Below are 21785 nucleotides of genomic sequence, written 5' to 3'. Positions count from 1 at the left end.
TTATACATCCATAATAAAAAAACTAATAACAAGGTGCTTTTTTGTTCGGGTTTTGCTCATTACTCAGTCAGCTCTAGCGTACCCGGTATACTCCAGACAATTCATTAGATCCAGAAACTCTGGCCTTGATCTTGAACCCAACATTATATTCAAAGGTTAATGAGGAGAATGTCTTTACCTTTGTAGATCGAAACTCACAAGCTAATTTTGGTTCTTCATTAATTATGAGTCTAACTAATTTAGCAGAAAAATGCTAATCCAAACCTCTTTCACCATTCAAGAAAAAACAAGTATTTATGATACAAAAGGACAATTGTATATACAATCTAGTATTTAGGTTTTGTGAGTTTGTAATACCCTTGAAGAAACAATGGTCTCCAGCTCTCTTGGCACATGTCACAAGACAGATGACACTGTTAACATCACTTCCCCAATACAGCCGCAGGAGTTTGTCTGGAGAACATCTCATGGAGCAAAGGTCATAGAATGTTAATTCCATGTGGTGCTTCTGTCAAGATGGGATTTATACTCCGTAAAATCGACAGTGTTAATTTAACTCGTAGTTTAAATGTGGACCAAAATAGTGTGTGTGTGTGTGTGTGTGTGTGTGTGTGCGTGCGTGCGTGCGTGCGTGCGTGTGTGTGTGTGTGTGTGTGTGTGTGTGTGTTTAAGTATATGTGAAGTTTTGCAGTACTGTACAGTATGTACAGTCAGAATTAGGCCTGGCATAATCATTCCCTCTATTATCCCATAGAGTCACACATAAGTTTAATTGTTTTGCAGCCAAAGCAGTCCATATTTTTCTACACTTGCACAATATTGTATAGTCTTGTAGACCTTGTTGTCTTAGCATTAAACATATTTAAAAATAAATATCACCCAAATGTTGGCCTTTATGGATGTTCAATCTCACACTTCTACTTGCGATTTTGTCAGGCAGTCCATGTGCATTGCATTTAATAAGAAAACCTATGACTTCCCTCTTCTTTGATCAAATTTCTATTTAGTTTTGATGGCAGGACTTGTGAAGTGGAAGTTTACTCATTCTTGCGGAAAGGTATCAAACATTAGGTTTTGATGTGAATTGTTTATCTCCGTCCCAGAACCCTGCCTCTGTGTTTTTCTGCTGCATTAAAGCTTTGCTACTCTCCCTCCTGTTACTTGATGCGCAATTTCAATTTAAGCAGAGCATGCACATTGCTGACCATGGCATAACAGAGATGTATGCAATTCCATGTTGAGATTGTTGGGAAAGCAGAACGAGCAAAAGGGATACAGTAGATGTGCTTGCATCGCTGGCTTTTTGTACCGGGGTGTTTCAGCCAGTAAGAAACATAGTAGCCTAGTCAAGGCTGGCCCCAGATCTGGAAAAAACAAGTTTGGCTACCTGTAAATTAAAATTCTTGAAATTCTTAAAAAGCACTTTTTAAGAACCCCCCCCCACACACACACAATAGCAATGCAATCAAGAAATGTTCAGTTTTTACAGCCTGGCTTGGCCAGACTAGTTGGAACTTCGGTGTGGAAGATTTATTTCCAAAGGGCGTTTACAAACAGATTCGAACAACAAAAAAGTAGGCTGTGATTGGTCACCCACAACTCTGTGGTGAGAAAAATGGCTACCGTTTTTCATGGCTCAAAGAAAGGCTTTATAGAAAGCATCACATTTTTAATGAATAATACTGGCAATTTGTTCTCTAAATTTTATCCCACGATTTTGTAACCCATTTTTTCACCCAGTGTCAATTATCTAATGTAATCCTGGGCGCTACACTTCCTCTGCCAACCTGGGGGGGGCAGTGGACTGGCCTCATGCTTCCTTCAATGCATGAGGAGTCCAAGCTGCTTCTTTTCACCTGACAGGGGAGAGTTTCCCCGGCCGAACGTAGCGCGTGGAAGGAACACGTTATTCCGACCAGTTCCTTTCCCCTCCATCAGGCGCCCTGGGAGGTATAGAGACCAGGATTACCACATGTTTTTGTGAGGGTACCTACCCTAGGGGACACGGGGAGAACATGCAAACTCCACACAGAAAGGCCCTTTCACCAACCCCGCCTCGGGTATGGGCACAGATGACGTGGAGGAGGGAACACGCCCCCAGCACCCACAGCGTCCCCAGCTGGAATCGAACCCAGGACCTTGTGAGGCGACAGTACTACCGACTGTGCCACCGTGCCCGTTCCATTGCATTCTTAATACATTTTTTAGATTAAAATACTTGTCATTCCTTGTCAAATAATAGATTAATGATTCAGGTGAGATAGCCATTAAGACACCACAGATTTGTGGTTCAGTACAGTATAGTATTAGTAGTTTGTAAATACATCAAAGATGCGATTATAATCCATTTCTAATCTAATGGATGAAGCCTTGGCCTGGAAGAGAGGTCATCGGGTGGTCTCCAACCTTCTTAGAGTGCTTGTACACTCTCCAGTTGGTGGGTCGAGCAGTGATTGGACAAATCACTGCCCCTCTCATCCAGGCTTCCAGCTATAGACGAATCCACGGAGGGGCGCAGCCATCACCGAGGTGCAACCAGCATCAGCAGGGGCGCAGCCATCACCGAGGTGCAACCAGCAGCCATCACCGAGGTGCAACCAGCATCCATCACCGAGGTGCAACCAGCATCCATCACTGAGGTGCAACCAGCAGCCATCACCGAGGTGCAACCAGCAGCCATCACCGAGGTGCAACCAGCAGCCATCACCGAGGTGCAACCAGCAGCCATCACCGAGGTGCAACCAGCAGCCATCACCGAGGTGCAACCAGCAGCCATCACCGAGGTGCAACTAGCAGCCATCACCGAGTTGCAACCAGCATCCATCACCGAGGTGCAACCAGCATCAGCCACAATGGCCAACAGGGTACCGCATCCAAGTGCACTGCTCCGGCCAGGTGCAGCCAAGGCAACCATTGATGACCACACGCCCAGCCCCCCCCCTCTCTGTGTCTGTGTCACTATCGTTGAATCTGTCCTATCGAGTCTCTCTTCCTCCCCTCCTCTTGGGAGACTCTGGGGGAATTGCTCATTTGTACGTTCTGTAGCTTGCTTGGTGCCCTCTTGCGAGTGCTTAAACGTTTTAATTTCAAGGAGCCCCATAACTCTGCAGACCTATAGGAACCTTGCGTCCCCATGAGAATTATAGGTGTAACGATACATTTTCAACAGCGATATACGATATACATCACAAATCTTCACGATACATGGTTGATGATAAGATACATGGACGATATTGTTTAATAATGGTGATATTCAATATGATTTAAAATCAATACAGTAACTATTTAGCAAAGAAATTAAATCTGTGGGAAATATGGATAGTGCAGGTTTTTACGGGAAATATTTATTATTATGTATATAAACATTGATTTTCTGGGAAATCACTGTATTTGGACACATATGGACAAACACACACCTTGAGATGAATACAGAGAATACAAACATTTATCGATAGACCAAGTGTAGCGATATAGAGAGTATGCGCATGCTTAAAGTGAATGGCACATCGAGTGGCAAATCGAGTGGCAAAGCAACAGGCAAAGTGAGTTTAACATTGTTTAATGTTGTTTAATGCAATCAGATTATTTGCTCCATTGTTGCTGCTATTATATAGATTTTATGAACTGCTAGGCCTACTTGATGATAAATATTTAATCTGGAGACATCCTGTGGTATAATACCACAGGATGTTTGAAATTTGAATACTCTCCAGATTAAATATTTATCATCAAGTAGGCCTAGCAGTTCATACAATCCATATAATTATGAATATTCATAAAAAATACTGCCAAGTGCCACCATCTACCAGGTGTAGCAGTGCGCCAACATTATGAATATCGATGAGTGGTGGTAACTTCCACAGGAAGACTGAGCCATGGGCAACCCCGTCTCCCTAAAAAAGCCCAGGAAATTCTTCATGTAAACATGGTTTCCATCCACACTGCACTGAGGCGCCTGACACACGGCATGTCCTCACTGCAGCAGCTCGCTGTCCAACGCCACAGAATGGACAGAATAGGGGAACAATTGAAACGTGACGGAGGAATTACCGGAGCGGCACAAAAAAGGGAGAGTGTCAAGTGGGAGGAGGGAGAGCGAAGGAAAAGAGGGAGAGAGACTCCGTGAGGAGGAGAGAGGCAGTGGCCTAGATGTGTGAAACGCAGGAGGTTTCTTTTCTAGTTCATGGCTGATTATCAGGGGGTAGCCAGAGGGTAGCTGACTACTTTACTAACTAAGGCAAATGAGAGCTACGTTTTAAACCACTTGATCACACCTGTAAAGTTGGTAATACTAATACACCTTCTTTTGGGAGATATTGGTCCATTTTTGTGCGCAATTTTGTTCACATTTCAGTTGGGGAATTACCCATTTGAAGTTGCGCCGCATGCGTTATTTGGAATTAACAACACGGCATGAAAAATGTACTGAGACACTCACATCATAGCCTAAATATATTTTTGGCCACATATTTCTCTTGACTGATAGCGATGGCCTTGGAGGCAGACAGCGACAGAGGTTCGTCAAGGAGCGCTCATGAAAAATATCCCCGGGCGGCGTTGGAGCGCAACGGCTATGTGAAAACATGTGTCACCCCTCTCCCTCTGTATCAGGACGCTGAGTGCCAGTCGTGGCCGAGACTCGCTGTGACATGGAGTTCCCGTGGAGTGTCGTCTGCGGTCTGTGTGGCCTCCGTCTCAGTTATTCTCGCTCTGCTGCTCAGATTGGTCGATTGGGATGTAGACACACATAACAGCAGCAACAGCAGCAGCAGCAGCAACGAAAGTAGCAGTGAGCCCGGGTCGCTTCTTCATTTCGCAACGAGCTGCGTGGTGGAGCTGCTGTTGTCCGTGTGGTACCTATTCTCTCCCGTCTTTTCACTCGTATGTGCCTTCTTCTGGGTCGGACTGTATTTGATTCGCTGCGGGGTGCTGATCCGCACCGCGGTTTTCCTACTAGCGGTGTGTCACTTGGGCGAAGCCGCGGCACAGTCCCTCCTGCGCGGCGCGGAGGAACAGCTGCTGTCCTTCCCCGCCACCCTGGTGGTCCTCGGCTGCCTGGCCAGCGGGGCTCTGCTGGTCGTCCGGCTGCGCCAGGGAGTGTCCATCCTCGTCTTCATCAGCATCATCAGGGCCGTCTCCCTCGTCTCGCTGAACACAGTCCGAGCCGGCTGGAGACCCTACCTGGCCTACTTGCTGGGGCTGTTCGGGGTTTTACTTGCGAGGTATGCTGACCGGCTCCTGCCGGCCTCAGGGACCAGCGGGACGGGGTGCTGCGGTTCTGTGACCGGGGCGAAGGAGGAGGACATCCCGGTCTTCAAGAGGAGACGGAGGTCCAGCTCCGTGGCGGCCTCGGACATGATGGCTCATCAGAGCAGCAAGTCCCACCGCAGGACCTCTCTGCCCTGCATTCCACGGGACCAGGTCAGGTCCATTCAACTTTTCACATTTTAACTTGTGCTTCGGGTTCTTTTTGTTTTAGGCCCATGACCTTTACATATGCAGTTTGGTTAATGGAGAAGCGACGGTCACATTGAGTTATGCTTCTTCAATGAGCATATGCTAATGGGGCTAATAATAATTATAAAACATGTTATAGAGTATTATAGTGTTATACTTAGGCTACAATTTCTCAGACCTTGCTTATTGTTGTATTGTATTCTCATTTCTCATATTAGGCTAACAAGTTTACAGGAAAACATTCTCACTTAAATTGTTTACCTTCCTCCTGATACAGCTGTTAATTTGGTCATCGTCACGGTGCTTAAATGTGTTTGTGTTGCCGATAGGTAAATGGACAGTGCACTTTGCAAGCTAATGCTGTGTTAAAATTACAGGCCTGGCTGATTGCTTCTGATGTGAGTGTATCTATCCGTGCGTGCGTTTCAGCCGCTTGTGCGCATTTGTTAGCGTCCTGGACTGCGTCCATGCACGAGTATGGGATGCAACCGTTACCAAACGTGTGATGATGACACATAGGCTACTTTATGATTTTTGCTTCAATGGGAGTTGACGCGGGTGCAGTTGATTGACAGATGAAAACGATGTGGGTATTGGGTAAACAGTTAATGAGAGCTAGTGAGAGATGGGACAACTCGTTATTTTATTTTATTTTCAATGGTGAGAACAGTAGTAGCCTACACCCTAAGTAAATACCATATGACTGCACTACTTGTCTTCTTTTACTGTGCAGAACCAACCAGACCTCTGTTGAGGTTGAACAGTTACCTACAGCTCATTTGGTTGCAATCCTTTAAAGCTCTTGTACTGAGGGTGCACAAATTCAGACAATCTACATTTTTACTTTTCTTGATTGCTAGCACAGGCACTCTTGTATGACATGACATGACATGACATGACATGACATGACATGACATGACATGACATGACACAACTGGGCTTGGGTGAGAAAGGCATATGCTCATATGCTTCCATTGGAATAAATACATCTTAAATTGCTAGTTTTGTAATATAACCCTGTCATACAGCAGACCAGGTTCAGAGCAGGTTCAGAGTTTTGTAATCAACTCACTCACTCACTCACTCACTCACTCACTCACTCACTCACTCACTCACTCACTCACTCACTCACTAACTCGCTCATTTGATGTAAATTATTTGCTCTATAGCTGACAGTGGTAATCATATCATGAACAGACCATCATCTTCTCTCAAAGCAGTTGACTACTTTTATTAGGCTCAGTTTGCATTATGCTCAATGCTCATGCCCTCTAGTGACAGATACGATCAAAACAATAGTTCAAAGTCAATAAAAGAGTTGTCAATAACTTTATTTATAAACCACCGTTTTTGACTGTTACTTCCTTGTTCCTTTAGGTGGAAACATAGCACAGTTCATACTTCATAGCCTGGTCCTAGATTTATTTGTGATTTTCCCTCCTTTCAAACACTCTAGCTTCCCCTTTATAGACTTTGGCTACAGGGGTCAAAGGATGTTGACATGGTAGAGAGTGGAAGCACTATACTCCTTTCGACTAGAGGAGTGTCACGCCGCGACATGCCACGCATCTGTGTCGCAGTGCGATCCGAGTGAGACACACACTGAAAATAAAATGAAAACAAAAAACTGGGCTTGCCATCATGCACCTGTAACCCACAATGCATTGCACTGCATGGAGGTGCGTGATCTCTGCACTGTACCTCTGTACGACTGTACTGTACCTCTGTACGACTGTACTGTACTTTACTGTACTGTACTCGGTACTGTACTATACACTGCACTGTATTGTACTCGGTACTGTACTGTACTATGTGTACTACTCTGTACTGTACTCGGTACTGTACTTCACTGTAATCTGTACTGTACTACTGGGACCCTCAGGGGTTGCCAAATTATTTTGGGGAGGGTCCCCAGATTATTTTCACACAAAAAAACTGTACTGTACCGTACCGTACTGTACTGTACTGTACTGTACTATGTACTACTGTAGTTGTACTGTGCTCTGTACTGTACTTTACTGTACTCTGTACTGTAGTCTGTACTGTACTACTCTATACTGTACTGTACTGCAGGGGTAGGCAACCTATAGGCACATGTGCCAACATTGGCACAGGGGAGGTGGGTGGTCACTGGCACACTGGCATACATGAGAGATAGTGGAGGAGTTTAGGGAGAGGTAAGGGATATTTCACCCTAATTATAATAATTCAATTTAATATTGATATACATATATTATATATATATAAAATATTTCTAAAGAAGAAGAAAATGGACAATCAAAATATGTTGGAAATAATTTGGATGTGGTGTCATAATTAAACTTAATATTGATCCTGCTATATATAAAATATTCCTAAAGTGCGAGGTCGTGCTGAAACAACAGAGCTTTTTAATACGGCACAGTTAAGAAGCAGGAGTTAAACTATTTATCTGGTGTCTGTGAGGTCACGTGGTCTAATAAAAACACAGAAATGACCTAAAATACCGTAAATATCTAAAATCACACACTTATAGTTTTCAGTCTCACACATTCATTCTGACAGATCCACAATTCAAATCCTATAACTTTGATTGTGTTCTAGGGAATCCTGCCTGAGTGAAATATGGCAAAAACAGCAACATACCAATTTGCCTCAGTGACATGAGTGTTGACGAATTGGACTGCCTCAACTCTCTCAGCACTATTCATGGATCTTTGAATCCCCGTCTTAGGTTGTTGAAACACAACAGAGTTCACGAGTGACCAAACGCCATAGACATTCTGTACCCTCCAGCAACCTATCCTTGTTTTGCATTTTGTAACATCCTTGAGAGAGACATAGAGATCAAGACAGGGCAAAAAACAAGAGGCATACAGTGAAATGAACTCAATATGAAAAGAAATCAGTGTAAATCAGTGTAAGAACTGGCGTCTTATTGTACGTTGGCCGTTGTCAACATTTTACACACACGCACGCACGCACGCACGCACACACGCACACACACACGGTGTACCACATCTTATTGTGATAATGAGATAATTAATAAATTAATTACCTTTAGTCACACACTGTCTTGTGTGGATAAGTAGGTTTATTGTCTCCACCAGCCGAAGGCATGGGGAGAGTATGTTTTGCACTCCATCCGTGTGTGTGTGTGTGTGTGTGTGTGTGTCCGTCCGTCTGTTACCAGCTAATCTCCGGCGCCGTTGGCCCGGTCGATGCCAAACAGTGCACACACACTCCCTGGATGCCAACGACAAACCTCTGCCCCAATGTTTACACAATGGCCTGTTATAGCGCCACCATGAGGCCAATTTTTGCAAAACAAAATTCTTTATATTACTCATACACATTTTATCCATACATCATGCAAGTCGTTACACACTATCTCTATAGTCATGTGATCAACACGGACCTGCCCGCTTTCCCATATTCAATCCCCTTTGGCTAAGAATGTCTTCCTAAGTTTGCACGATTGGTCCGTTTTGAACAAAATGCCTCAAATCATGTGTGCTCACAGTGTGCAATTTGATCATGACGGGTCTGTTTGTTTTCTCATATTCCATCCTGATTGGCTAACATTGGCTTCCAAACTTCTCAGGAATGGCCCGTTTCCTACAAAATGCTGTTCTTTCTTTCTTTCTTTCTTTCTTTCTTTCTTTCTTAAATTCTTTCTTAAATTCTCCCTTCCTTCCTTCCTTCCTTCCTTCCTATAGTATCCATACTGTGGATAATATATCTCTCCAAGTGTGTGCATTAATATTAATGGATCATTCACTACAGAAGAACACTTAATATACATATAACATTATAGAGCGTCGTAGTCCTGCCCCCTTTCCAGACCCGGAAAAGAATTCCCCGTTCATTTTCCTCATAGACTTTTCAAAAAGTATTTTTTTAAACACGTTTACGCTGCGGACAAAGCCAACTCGAGTTGTGACAAATCATGACAATAAACACAATTTTCTTGGGCCAATCAAATAATTTGTAAGAAGAAAAACATGTCATGATTTGTCACAACTCCAGTTGGCTTTGTCTGCAGCGTAAACGTCTTTAAATAAATCTTTTTTGAAAAGTCTATGAGGAAAATGAGGGGAATTATTTTCCGGGTCTGGAAAGGGGGAGGGACTGCGACGCTCTATATAGACCCTATCACTTACTATTCCTCTAACAAACTGCCCACAAATCCGCCCAACCAAATGCTGGGGCTTAGAGCCAGTCTTGTTTAAAGCCAGATAGTGTAAGTCATGTTTTACCCACTATGACCTTACAATAATGCTGTGTTTCGGGTTAAGGATTAGCATGTACTGCATGTGAAATATTTAGTAATACTTTTGAAATGAGCTGCACACCATTGTGGTACTTCTGGATTAGATTCACACTGTATGTCTCTATGTTATTTTACAGTGACAGAAGTTGTTTGTGCTTAAGCCAGCGTCCTAGAGGAGTGGGGATTTTGAGGAAAAGGCCTTTGCTAGTGGTTTTTGGGTCACATTCAATCCAAACACACTCTCTTTACGGGATAGCAACAGCCATAAAAGTAGGTCGGTTAAAAAAAGCCATGATGTTTTCAAGTGATTGTTATTGCCATGAAGTGTTTTGTTTGCCGTTTTGGCTCTCTCTCCATTTTACATAGGCAGTGGTTAATTCCACTGTCCCTTGCATGTCACTGTGGCAAAATATAAACCTGCAAAGCATGAATAATTAATGAGTTGGCAATTTGATGAACCAGAATGCGTCACCGACTTTACTAACATGTCAAAATACACAGAATTAGCATTCTGTAGGTAAGAAAATATGCCTTGTAAGAGTCTTTTTAAAATGCATTATAAGTTACAAATGGGGCAATGGTTGGATGCATAACATATTATTCACCATCGTATCATGTATCACATAATGATAATATACTGTACATATACCTGTAGAGGAAGAGAAACTAGACAGAGATAGCGAGTTCATAGCAGATTTTGAAGGAGAAACCTGGGTTCAGAATGCTATTTCAAGGAAGACCCATATTCTCTCATTGACGCACAACGATTTTCCAGGGAGACACATGGCCTGTTCTGAGTGCCAGGGCGGTGTGACTTTTTGTCACATTGCAGCTTAATAGGGTCATTTGGTAGGGCATGTGGTACTGGTTTAATGATACCACTATACCCACAAAGAAAAATCCTCAGTGTTAACTCGCATTTGGGCGTCCATTTGGCTCTGTTTTTACACTATATTAACAGTGGATTTAATGTGGAGGAGTGCCTGACAATACAATATTTCTCTCTCTCTCTCTCTCTCTCTCTCTCTCTCTCTCTCTCTCTCTCTCTCTCTCTCTCTCTCTCATACATCGGTTTCGGTTATTTTTGGTGCCGATGCCCGACATCAGGACATGGGACATTATTTCACCGATGTGGCCGATGTTTTTTATCATCATTAATGTACCCTACACTTGTCTTTTAGAACGTAGGAACTGCCATTTTACTATACCCAGTAGAGGTAGCCTATAGTTTACACCACAAGTGAACTGCTTAACAGCGTTGTATTGCACAGCACGTGTGCAAATCAAACAGTGGCTAAACCCAAACTTATGAGAGTCTTGATATTCAGCAAGCAATATAAATTAATTACTGGAAACAAATTAAAAGTTTAGGCTATCATTCATTCAAATGTTAAAGAGAGAAGCTGTGACCTCACTCAACGCTCTGATTGACAAACAATAAATATAATCCTTTTGCAAAAAACATCCATGTTCTGTAACTTCTGTTACTTTTTTAAACATTGATCCAACTGGGAAGTTTTCAGCCATTTTAGAATCATGGCAGTAGGCAGTTTGACATGGTTTACTGATACAGAACCATATATTGCTGTTGGGGGGGAACCTTGTATGTCCAAAACCATTCCTTATTCATCATTCCAAAATATATAATAATATATTAAGTGTATTATATCTCGACACGTTGGGAGCTTGTAGATCTGCTATTTTTACTCTTAATCTTATAGTGTAACACTCTTCTATGATGAAGTAACATATTAATTTATGAAAAAACAAAGTTGAAATATGGAGATTTTAGTATCTATATGAATAATATCACCTCATTTTTAAATAACTAGCTGTCATCTCTATGCAGATGACACAGTCATTTATTGTACTGCAGACTCTATACAAGTGGCAATGGAAAACCTACAACTTTCTTTTAACGTCCTCCAGGATGCTCTTATCGGTCTCAGATTGATGTTGAACATCAGCAAAACAAAATTCATGTTGTTCTCCAGAGACAAAAATATCTCCTATAATGACATTCGCATATATTCTATGAAGTTGATATAGAAAGAATCACAGAGTATAAATATCTTGGTATTTGGATTGATGAGAGACTTACTTTTAAACACCATGGTCCTTGCTGGTAAATTGGCTTAATAGAAATAATGCCAGTTTTCCTGCCATTAGCAGGTATTAGGTAGTTGAGGCAGTGTTCCTGTCTGTCTTGGATTATGGGGATATAATCTATAGACATGCAGCAGCATCGACTCTTCCACTCCTAGACTCTGTTTATCACTCATCGATTCGATTTATTACGGGTGATAGCTATGGTACTCACCATTGTATCTTATATAACAAGGTTGGATGGTCCTCCCTGACAGAGAGACAACTGCATTGGCACCTGTTCTTGTATAAAGCCATGCTTTATACAAGGCCAAAGGCCATGCCTTTCATCATTTCTGAAATGGGACTCTGAACCCTACCACACAAGATCAAGTAATTTCCCCAAATTCAAGGTACCAAAAGTTAACTCTGAACTTGGTAGATCTGCTTTTAGCTTCTGTGGCCCTAATACATGGAATGACCTGCAAACTACATTAAAATTGACCACATTGGTACCCCTGAGTCGTTTTAAAACCTTGGTGAGCATACAGATCCCCACAATATGTAACTGTTTTTAGATCGTTTTGAAATTTGTCTTAGCTTCTATTTGTAACCTATGTAATTCACATGTATACCTTTTGTTTCCCTTTTCCTGATCTACTGATGTATTGTGATGTTTTTTATTTGATATTGTATAGTAATACTATACAATATCATATATCAGGCAACACTGAAAATGAGAATAAATAAAACTTGAATGAATGAATGAATGAATGAATGAATACAAGCTTTCTGAGTACAGTAAACAATTTAATAATTTGCATTTTTGTTTTAATCAAAACTCTGGCAAAACTTGTTTTATTTTTTATTGTTTTTGTGCAAGCTCCATCTTTGCTGTTTCCAGAAAGAGAAAGAAAAAGGGCGGACGGGAAGCAAGAAGTAAAAAGAAAGATCTATTCCTTCCTATTACTTAATTCCACGCCCACAAAGGGGTGGGGTTTCAGAGTTTTTCTCTTTTTGATCTGCTATTCTCGCCGTGTCAGTCACAACGGCAATATGGCTGTGCAAAGACCCGGCCCTGCCTGCTTCTACTAGTAGTAGGGAAGGATGAAGCCCCTCCCTAGTTACTAGTAAGAAGTATTAGGGTGCTAGACTAGACTCCCAACCCACATCTCGAATCCCACTGCCGCCATTACTTTTCCAATAACCACAGACTACTTTTTCTGGCCGATAAAGTATAGTTTTAGACCACGACGGAGGGACGCCTTTTCAAGTGAACTTGAGCCACGAGAGAGAGTCGTGAATCCTCGTCCCCCAGAGTCCTGCAAGTAGAGAAAGTTGCGAGGAGGCCGTCACCATTTACTGCTACTGTGACAACGGCACCATTTGGACGCTCGCGAATGTGACACATGACTAGAGGCGAAGCAGTTCCGCGTGCGTCACAGAAGGAGACGTTAGGTAGGACAATCAGAGGCAGGCGGGGGCGGGTCTTTGCGCAACCATATTGCAGTTTTGGTGTTGAGCAATTCACTGTTAGGTCGTATTCACACCAGGATGCTTTACTGCGAATCCTGCTGCCTATTGTCGGAAAGTGCGCTTCGTTTGGCAGGTGTGAAGGCTCATTCGAATCCTGCTACACATTGTGTGTGAATGCAATCCGCAGCAAATAAAAGGAAATTAAGCAAACAATGTAGTGGATGAATGAGGGGTAAACACAGTTGGAGAAGGAGAAGGCATAATCTACGCAGCGCAAAAAAGACGTCCCGTTACCGTGAATAGACGTGGTCATAATTTTGCGCTCCCATCTCCGCTGTGCCTCGGCCATGTGCCCAAACTTTACGTACTAACTATTACTCGAAGTATATTTTTTAACACCATAGATTTCACTGTGTAGTTTATAAATTGAACACATTGATAAAGTTCCCTGCTGCGCTTGACACAGCCAGTATGAAGGCAAATGCAGCAAAATAAGCAAGAATGATGCAGGAGTTGAGGTGTGAATGCGACCTTAGTGTCAGAGAGTATATTATCAGTCAGCTCCTTGTGAGTCACAAGCACCTGAGTCTGAGACTTGTCTTGCCTCTTGTCTGTTCCCATCTCTACACTTTTCTCGTCCCACTGCCCTGTCTTGTCTAATAAAAACACTGAAATTACCTTCTAAAATCTAAAATCACATACTTATAGTTTTCAGTCTCACACATTCATTCTGACAGATCCACAATCCAAATCCTATAACTTTACGATGCTTCAATGTGTTTCCAAATTCCGTTATCTATTCTAGGGAATCCTGCATTAGTGAAATATCCATATGGCAAAAAACAGCTGGGAAGTTGGAACAAGTGTAGATGAATTGTACTGCCATGTCTCTCTTAGCATTATTCATAGCTTTCAATATCCGTGTGGGCTCGCAACTCACTTTAGAATGCTTCAAAAATATTTATTTGGTGACACAACAGCAAAATGGGTTAGGTTAGGAGTATTAAAAAGGGAGTTGTGAGCTTCCACTTTATTCTGTTTTTACAGTTTGGCTCAGCATGTGTGCGATGTGCGTTATATTTTTCTCTGAATCAATTTAAATGAGCAGCACATTAATTATTCTATTTTTATTTACCTACAAACCACACAAAAACTATTGCTGTTCAAATACATTATATACATTTCAAAATATTTTTTCTTGTTCTTCACAGCGTTCATCATAAAAGTTATATCTTTAGTACAGGATGTTCACAGCACAGCTTATTACTGCTGCCTATGTATTTATCATGTCTGGAACATTTAAGTTAATTTGATGTCTGCTGCACTGTTGCATATCTGCTAATATATCAGATATTCTATATATAGATACCATTAGGACTCATTCATAGCCTATAGGCTTTATTTTAATGTACAATTTTAGCTGACAGTATAGCTGTTATATTCCTGTCACAATTATTACATAAGCTACTAATTGTAATTATTTGACATAATCACAATCATCTTGCATAATTGTCATATATTGCCATTCAAAACATTGTGGAAATAGCCGATATACTGTTAGGGTTACAACCCTCGCAATGTTGTGAACTTGTAGATCGTCTATTTCTTTGTATATTTGTTATTTTTCACATCTGCCCTGTTCAATCTTTGTTTACGAAGCCTAAAATAAATATATATTTATTTTATGTATATGTTCCAATGTTCAATGTCAAAATCACAATCAAATCCTTAATCACAATTATTTGTTTGGCAATGAATCATCAAGTACAGTTATGGTGACAGCCCTATACCTACTGTAGGACTGTGGTTTGTGGCAAATGCCACTTCATCTTCTGAGCTTATGCTGATGTTTCCATAAGCCATGCACTGTCTGACATCATCTAACTACGCACAGAACCAGAATCCTTGCAACAGTAAAAGTAAGAAGAGTGTGTTAAGTCTAACCTTTGGTCTGATTTATCTAGAAACGTATATTGTATTATTAAAGGCAAATCAATGCACACCAATTATGAGGGGCAGAGTTTGGGATAAATAACAGTAGTTATAGTCGTTGATTTAAGTACTAGATGCCATATTTATTTAACTGACACTTTTGGCCAAAGTCATGTCTGGGTATCATGAACTGTTTTGAGTACATTTGCATTCTTAATTTTTATTTGCAGATAAATAAATTAGCAGTCACATTGCAAGGGTTCATATTCATCATTAACAAGCAACATATTCCAGTCCATTCATGAGTGTCCATCATTGTTATCATCGGTGTTGTCCTGTTGATATTCAGTCCATTTCTCCCACTTTTCTGTGAATATATCCTTTTGTAATCTCAATGTATGAGTTAGTTTTCCATTACAAATCTTTTAATTGGATTATTTCATCCATTAACATTTAACAACACTCCCCCCTTAAATCGTTATGTTGCATCTTGTGTTTTCTTTCCTGTCAGTTCCTGTCAAAACATACAACAAACAATAATAGACTCCCAAAACAAAGGGACTCCTTCCCCTTGCCCCAAATCTCTGTTGGTGGGAGAGGGGTAGAGCCTCCACTAGTTGGACTAGTGGAGGCTCTCTCTAGTGATAGAAGGTCCTAAAAAAGGATCTCTCCATCCTACTAGAAATATCCAACATTCACTCACAAACCTTTCCCCCGTCATGTCAATTTGTATTTAAATCGAGAAGTCTTAAATTTGGTGGGGGGTGTCTCTTTTATATAGCCCAAATCCCATCCCATTCCGATCCCATCTAACTCTTTATCAAAAATACCCCGTGTAACCAGACACATTTTAACTATTAACTTAAAACTAAGACACAGTATCACACCCCCCCACCCCATACACTCTTATTTTCCCTTATCTTATCTTCGGAACTCCTGTAGTCTCTGCTTCGCTCGTCTCAGAGCCCTTGCTCGATATTCTGGCGAGAGCACGTCCATTCTCCCCTGTCTCCGGCCCCTCCTTCCTTCCAGCACGTTGCCACTGTGAGGCTGCCGCTCCTCGAATCCTCTCCTCCACCGTGGTCTCTGGCTCCCTCACCTGGACGTCCAATCCTCTCTTTCTCATGTCTCATGAGAATCGTATTCTCATTTTCGTGAATGGCGTTGAAAAGCCAACTCCTTTTTGCTTCAACAACTTTTTGATTTCAGCATATTTAGAGAGATGAGATGACTTCCGCACACCCAGTAGGTAATTTGGAGCAGGTGCGATGATGACGAGGCATACAATGTAGAAAGGAGGGACTCACGCACACCGCCACTTGCTAGGTTCAGAGCATTTATTAAGAAGCAACGTTTCGGTCTTGCGACCTTCCTCAGGCTGAAGGAAGGTCGCAAGACCGAAACGTTGCTTCTTAATGCTCTGAACCTAGCAAGTGGTGGTGTGCGGGTGTCCCTCCTGATTTCAGCATATGACTTGCGTTTCATAAGCACTTCCACTGGATAATCATGGTCGACTGATCTGGTCGCTTTTTTCCATCCAGTTTAATGTCAGCATTCCAGGCTTCTTTAATTATCATCTCTTATTCTCGTTGGTCTCGAATTGTAGGAAGTTAACCACAATGGACCTCGGATTGGCTCCTTCTGGGGGCTTCTGTACGGTTGTGCGATGGCAGCGCTGTATCTCAAGATCCGACTGCATTTCCGACTACATTTTGTTCTTCGTACTTTCTCGTTTCCTCGTTTTCCTCCCCCCGCTCATATCTCTTTCATCACTTCTTTGATTTTGTTGTATATTTGTATTATTCTGCGGTTAATCTTACTTAGACACGGGAGCTGCGATTTATGCTGCCATCTTACTCAGCTCCCTACCGGAAGTTCACATTTGCATTCTTAATTCGACCGTCTTGTGCCAACCATTAAACAGTATGCATTACATTTTTAATATGGTATTGTATGTTACCTTTTATATTGAAGGCACAAAGATGAATGATCTTATCTGGCACAATCAAAAACAAGGTTGGCCTTTTTCTATTACTTCTAAAAACCTCTTACCAGAGCTGGAGACTTGAGACTAGTTTACTTAATTCACAAAAATCAGGGCTTGCAACTTGGCTTGGACTCTGCTGTCACTTTACTTATTTGCAACTTAACTGGTTTAGGACTCAACTTGACTTGAGACTTTAATGCATAAACTCAATCAGATTTGACTTGATAAAACCCTGGAGCAATAGTTTATCCACAGAGCAACCAAATATAAAAGGATCAGGTCTAGTTTAGCATAATGTTCTTTTGAAAATGTAATAATTGGTTTGTGAAATCACATTATACAGAAAGCAGCCAGTTGTCCTGCTTGTGTCACCTGCTAGTTACCCTTTTAAGTCTTCTGAATGGGTTTGATCATTCAATGTATACAGCAAGAGACGGAGAGAAAAGGAGAAAGAGAGACTCAGGAGAGAAAAACACTAGAGGTAGGAAAGAAACATACTGTGAGTGGTGAGAGATTTGCTGGGAACGGTGTGTACTCTGTACAATCCTCAGTGTTAATATGACTTTGAAAGTGTAAAAATGTACCTGTTTTTACACTCTCTGAGTCAAATTTACACTGAGGATTTTACTGCGAGAGGGGGAGTGAAGAGGGCTCCTGCCAAGCACAGCAGAAGTGTTGACGTTAAAAGGACAACTATCTGGTCCTTCTGCTGAACTTCACCACTTTCATTGTAAACATGCCATTTGTGTGAGCTGTCAAATACGCACGCACGCACGCACGCACGCACGCACGCACGCACGCACGCACGCACTCACTCACTCACTCACTCACTCACTCACACACACCACGTCATACTATGTGATGTGAAAAACATTTATGGCGTGCATGTGTCTGTGTGCGTGCGTGTGTGGTTTTGCAGTATATGTGTATGTATGTTCTTGTCTCCCTCCACATATGTATGTCTCCAATGCCATATGTGCTTCTGCAGAGGAAAGAGGAACCTCTGGAGCTAACTGCTGAAAGGCTGCAGAAAATTATTTTAACCTGGCCTGGCTGTTACCCGGCAATCTGCACGCACGCACACGCGCACGCACAGTGCTTCCCTGCTGGCTGTCCAGATGAGGTTTGGTGGCCTTGGACAAGGCCTGCCTTGTTGCTCCACTCAATGGTGTGTTTTAGCTCCAAAATATGCTGGGGCAGATGGGGTGGAGGGGAGGAGGTTGGCCTGGGCATGGCTGCCCCCGTCTAGGAGTAGAAAACTGGGTCTGCTTGTACATCTGTCTGTCTGTAAGCCTCTCTCACTCCCCCTTGTGTTAATTGCAGCCAGCCATGCAAAAATGTCAGATGCCAAGCGCAGTGTGCCAATAGGGTTTGCACAGATTTCTTAAGGTGGGGACAAAGGATTTGGCATCTACTGCAGATTGTTGTTTTTCTGTATGTGCCCACAAAAGCTGACCAAACACAGCTCACACAGTTACATGCATTACACTAGGAAACAGAAATTTATAGAAAAGTACAGTCACACATTAGCAAATGAAGGGCTGAGGCCAACGCCTGCTGAGTTAAAATTTGCATCAAAGTAAGAAAGATTTAGACATTTGGAGCATTTATTTATATAGTGCCTTTATTCAAAGTGCTTTGTACAATGTGCATTACATTCACATGATGGCAGAGGAAACCATACAAGGCACCAACCTGCTTATCAGAAGCAAGTTGGAAGCTAGGGCCTGAAATTCATTTTCAAATGGGGGAGAATTCCCCCCACCCCCCCTTTATGCTTCAGGGCGGATTTATACACTTTGGGGGCGGGTAGGGATAGATATGCTACTTGTGAGCTTAACCAAACCAAAATAAGTTGTACTCGTATGTACCTGTAAACAAGATGTAACAATAAAGTACAACCTTGAACTAAAAGGTATTTTTTTATCTTATTCGTATTTCAGATCCATTTTGTCGCTCTGCTTTTGACGGAATTCTCCGATAAACTTCATCGATAAACAAATCACACCTGTGTGAAGTGAGGGGCGCTCTTATCATTGTACATCATCCATTTATTGTCAATGGGAATTTAATCTTTGTGTATAGGACAAAAATAACCAATTTGCTCAGACACATATGACGTACATTCTCCATTCATTGTCAATTTGTCATTTAATGTTTGTCGGACACCCCCAGCACCAGGAGACGTGCGCGCGCATCCCATAGGGTCCCATTAAAAGTAGGATCTTCTTTGGCTGTTACCTCTGAAACTACGAGCGCTGTCTGTGGTGATCATAATCCATCCGATGTTCGGATGTAATTTGTGATTTTTCATCGCATCACACCCAACATGATAAAGTTTTTGGCTAAAGATAAACATTGTGAGCTAATGCTAACATAAACCGTTTCTTACAATGGAGGTCTGCGAGCGAGGGAACCGGATGTGAAAACATGGTAATCTGCCCTATTCTCTCTGGCGCAGCTAACTACCCCACTACCGCCTACTGGCCATTCACCAGTCAAAGAGACCTTTTCTGTATCGCATCGAACAACATCACGGACAGGATTATCTCTGTTTCTCTTATTCACAGAGAAAAAAAACAACACCACGGAACAACACGGAAACAACTGCTCCCGGTCGCTGCCCGCACAGTAGTACAAACGTACTAAACTCTGATGTGTGACAACGCTCCACACATATGGAATGCACTTCCCATTACAATCAGAACTGCAGATTCACTCTCAATCTTCCGCCTCAGTCTGAAAACGCACCTCTTCAGACTTCATCTTAGCCCATAGCACTTGCCGTAGTACTTGCCCTGGCCTCGACCTCCTACAGGCGTATGCATAGGCTCAATTTATGTAACTTAAATAGCACTTTATGTAGACATAGCATCACTTCATAGTGTATACACACATAGTTTCCTTAGATAGATATTCCACTGTTAGGTTCTTAAGCTTACGTAGGATTCATGACGACTTTTTTATGTTTTGATGTATTACCATGTTTTTTGTTCTTGCTTACTGTATGTCACTCTGGATTAAGAGCGTCTGCTAAATGCCTAAATTGTAAATTGTAAACAACAGTCAGTAGCCAAACACACATCGATGTCTGCCTTCATTCAAAATGTACGGTTTGTGTGTGTGTCTCACTCGAACACACGATATTCACTGCGACACATGCTTGGCACTAGACCCGAGCGCGCCATGGACGAGCAAGGTTCTAGTACTGTACAATTCTGTAATTTTGTTTCTTTGTCCTCCTTTGTTAATAATCTCTTTGAACTACCTTAGTATCCTTCAGTCTTTCTTATGGTGGCTCTCCATGCTCTATTCCTGTACTCCTCCCCTCCACGTTATGTCTTCCAACTTAACTCATTCATTGCCAGAGTAAATCATTATTTAATTCTCCCAGTGCCAGAAATGTTCCGTTTGTCCTTGTACATAAGTGATTTGTCTCTCTGAAAAAAAGCTATTATTTAGTATGAAAATCATGGGAATAGTGTGGCTTGTGATGATCGGATCCAATATTTAGTTCAGTGACCATGGAGCTAAAGAATGATTCAGAAGGTGTGTTCATGTTCACTCTTCTATTGGAATTAATTAAATCTAACCAGCTTCCAGTCTCCTAAAAAGTCACCACTTCACACAGAAACGGGAAGTAAACCGGAGATGGCATGTCTTGCTCTTTCCGTCTTGGGTTGAACACCATTCGAGTCATGTGGTTTCACAACCGGAAGCTCCACCACTTCACTTGCATACAAAGGAAACGAGATGCAATTAAATTTGCACGAACAGTATGTGTGACCGTATACCCAGTCCTAAACAGTCCTATCCATACACACGCACACATATATGCACACACACGCACGCACGCACGCACGCACGCACGCACGCACGCACGCACGCACTCACGCGCGCACACACGCACGCACGCACGCACACACACACACACACACACACACACACACACACACACACACACACACACACACACACACACACACACACACACACACACACACACACACAGACACACACAAAACAGCACTTAGTTCAGTCAATAATTCATAAGCTAGCTGCAATTTGAGTGTGTTTTGCGCTAGTAAGTTAGAACTTGCTATCGGTGGTTAAAGATTGGACAGGGAGGCCTCACTGTTATTAGATTATGGATCTAACAGTATTGACATTATCGTGATATTGCAATAACAAAAATGTCTCACTATTATTGTGTACCTCTCAATATTATCGTGGGCCTGTGAAAGCATCTACTTATGGTGACCCAATCTAAACTCTTCATTTGAGGGACAGAAGTAGTGCTTGTGTTGGGACAACTGAGATGGGACGGGGTTAGCAACATATTACTTAAGTTGCTATTAAATACCTTATGTCAACCATAGGCCTAATATTGCCTATTATTTTTGTTATTAAAACCCTTTGGCGTCTCAAATTTTGTTTTAAAATGCTAATTTTGGTCATGGGTGACATGGTCGACTTGATACTGTAGCCTACGGTATATTTCTCATGTTATTTTAATCTTCTTGCAGGGAAAAAGACAATGCGAGAGCTGCACAACAGAAAGCCAACTATTAGGGTAATAACTATAAGGGCTTTTGA

The 21785-nt window shown here is 42.0% G+C and overlaps 1 protein-coding gene across 1 annotated transcript in view; it reads left to right on the top strand.

The window, feature by feature from the left end:
- Positions 1 to 4488: 4488 nt before the first annotated feature.
- Positions 4489 to 21785, top strand: part of pde3a (phosphodiesterase 3A, cGMP-inhibited) — a gene marked incomplete at both ends in the record, with an annotated part of 75546 nt that continues 58249 nt past the window's right edge. The window contains one exon of the mRNA XM_079513803.1: positions 4489 to 5421. Coding sequence (XP_079369929.1) covers positions 4489 to 5421 — 933 coding nt within the window. The remainder of the gene's footprint in view (positions 5422 to 21785) is intronic.

This window comes from Electrona antarctica (assembly GCF_951216825.1).
Source record: "Electrona antarctica genome assembly, chromosome: 11".
Taxonomy (NCBI): Eukaryota; Metazoa; Chordata; class Actinopteri; order Myctophiformes; family Myctophidae; genus Electrona; species Electrona antarctica.
The sequence above is the reverse complement of the archived record's forward strand: the minus strand, read 5'-3'. Positions and strand labels throughout refer to the sequence as shown.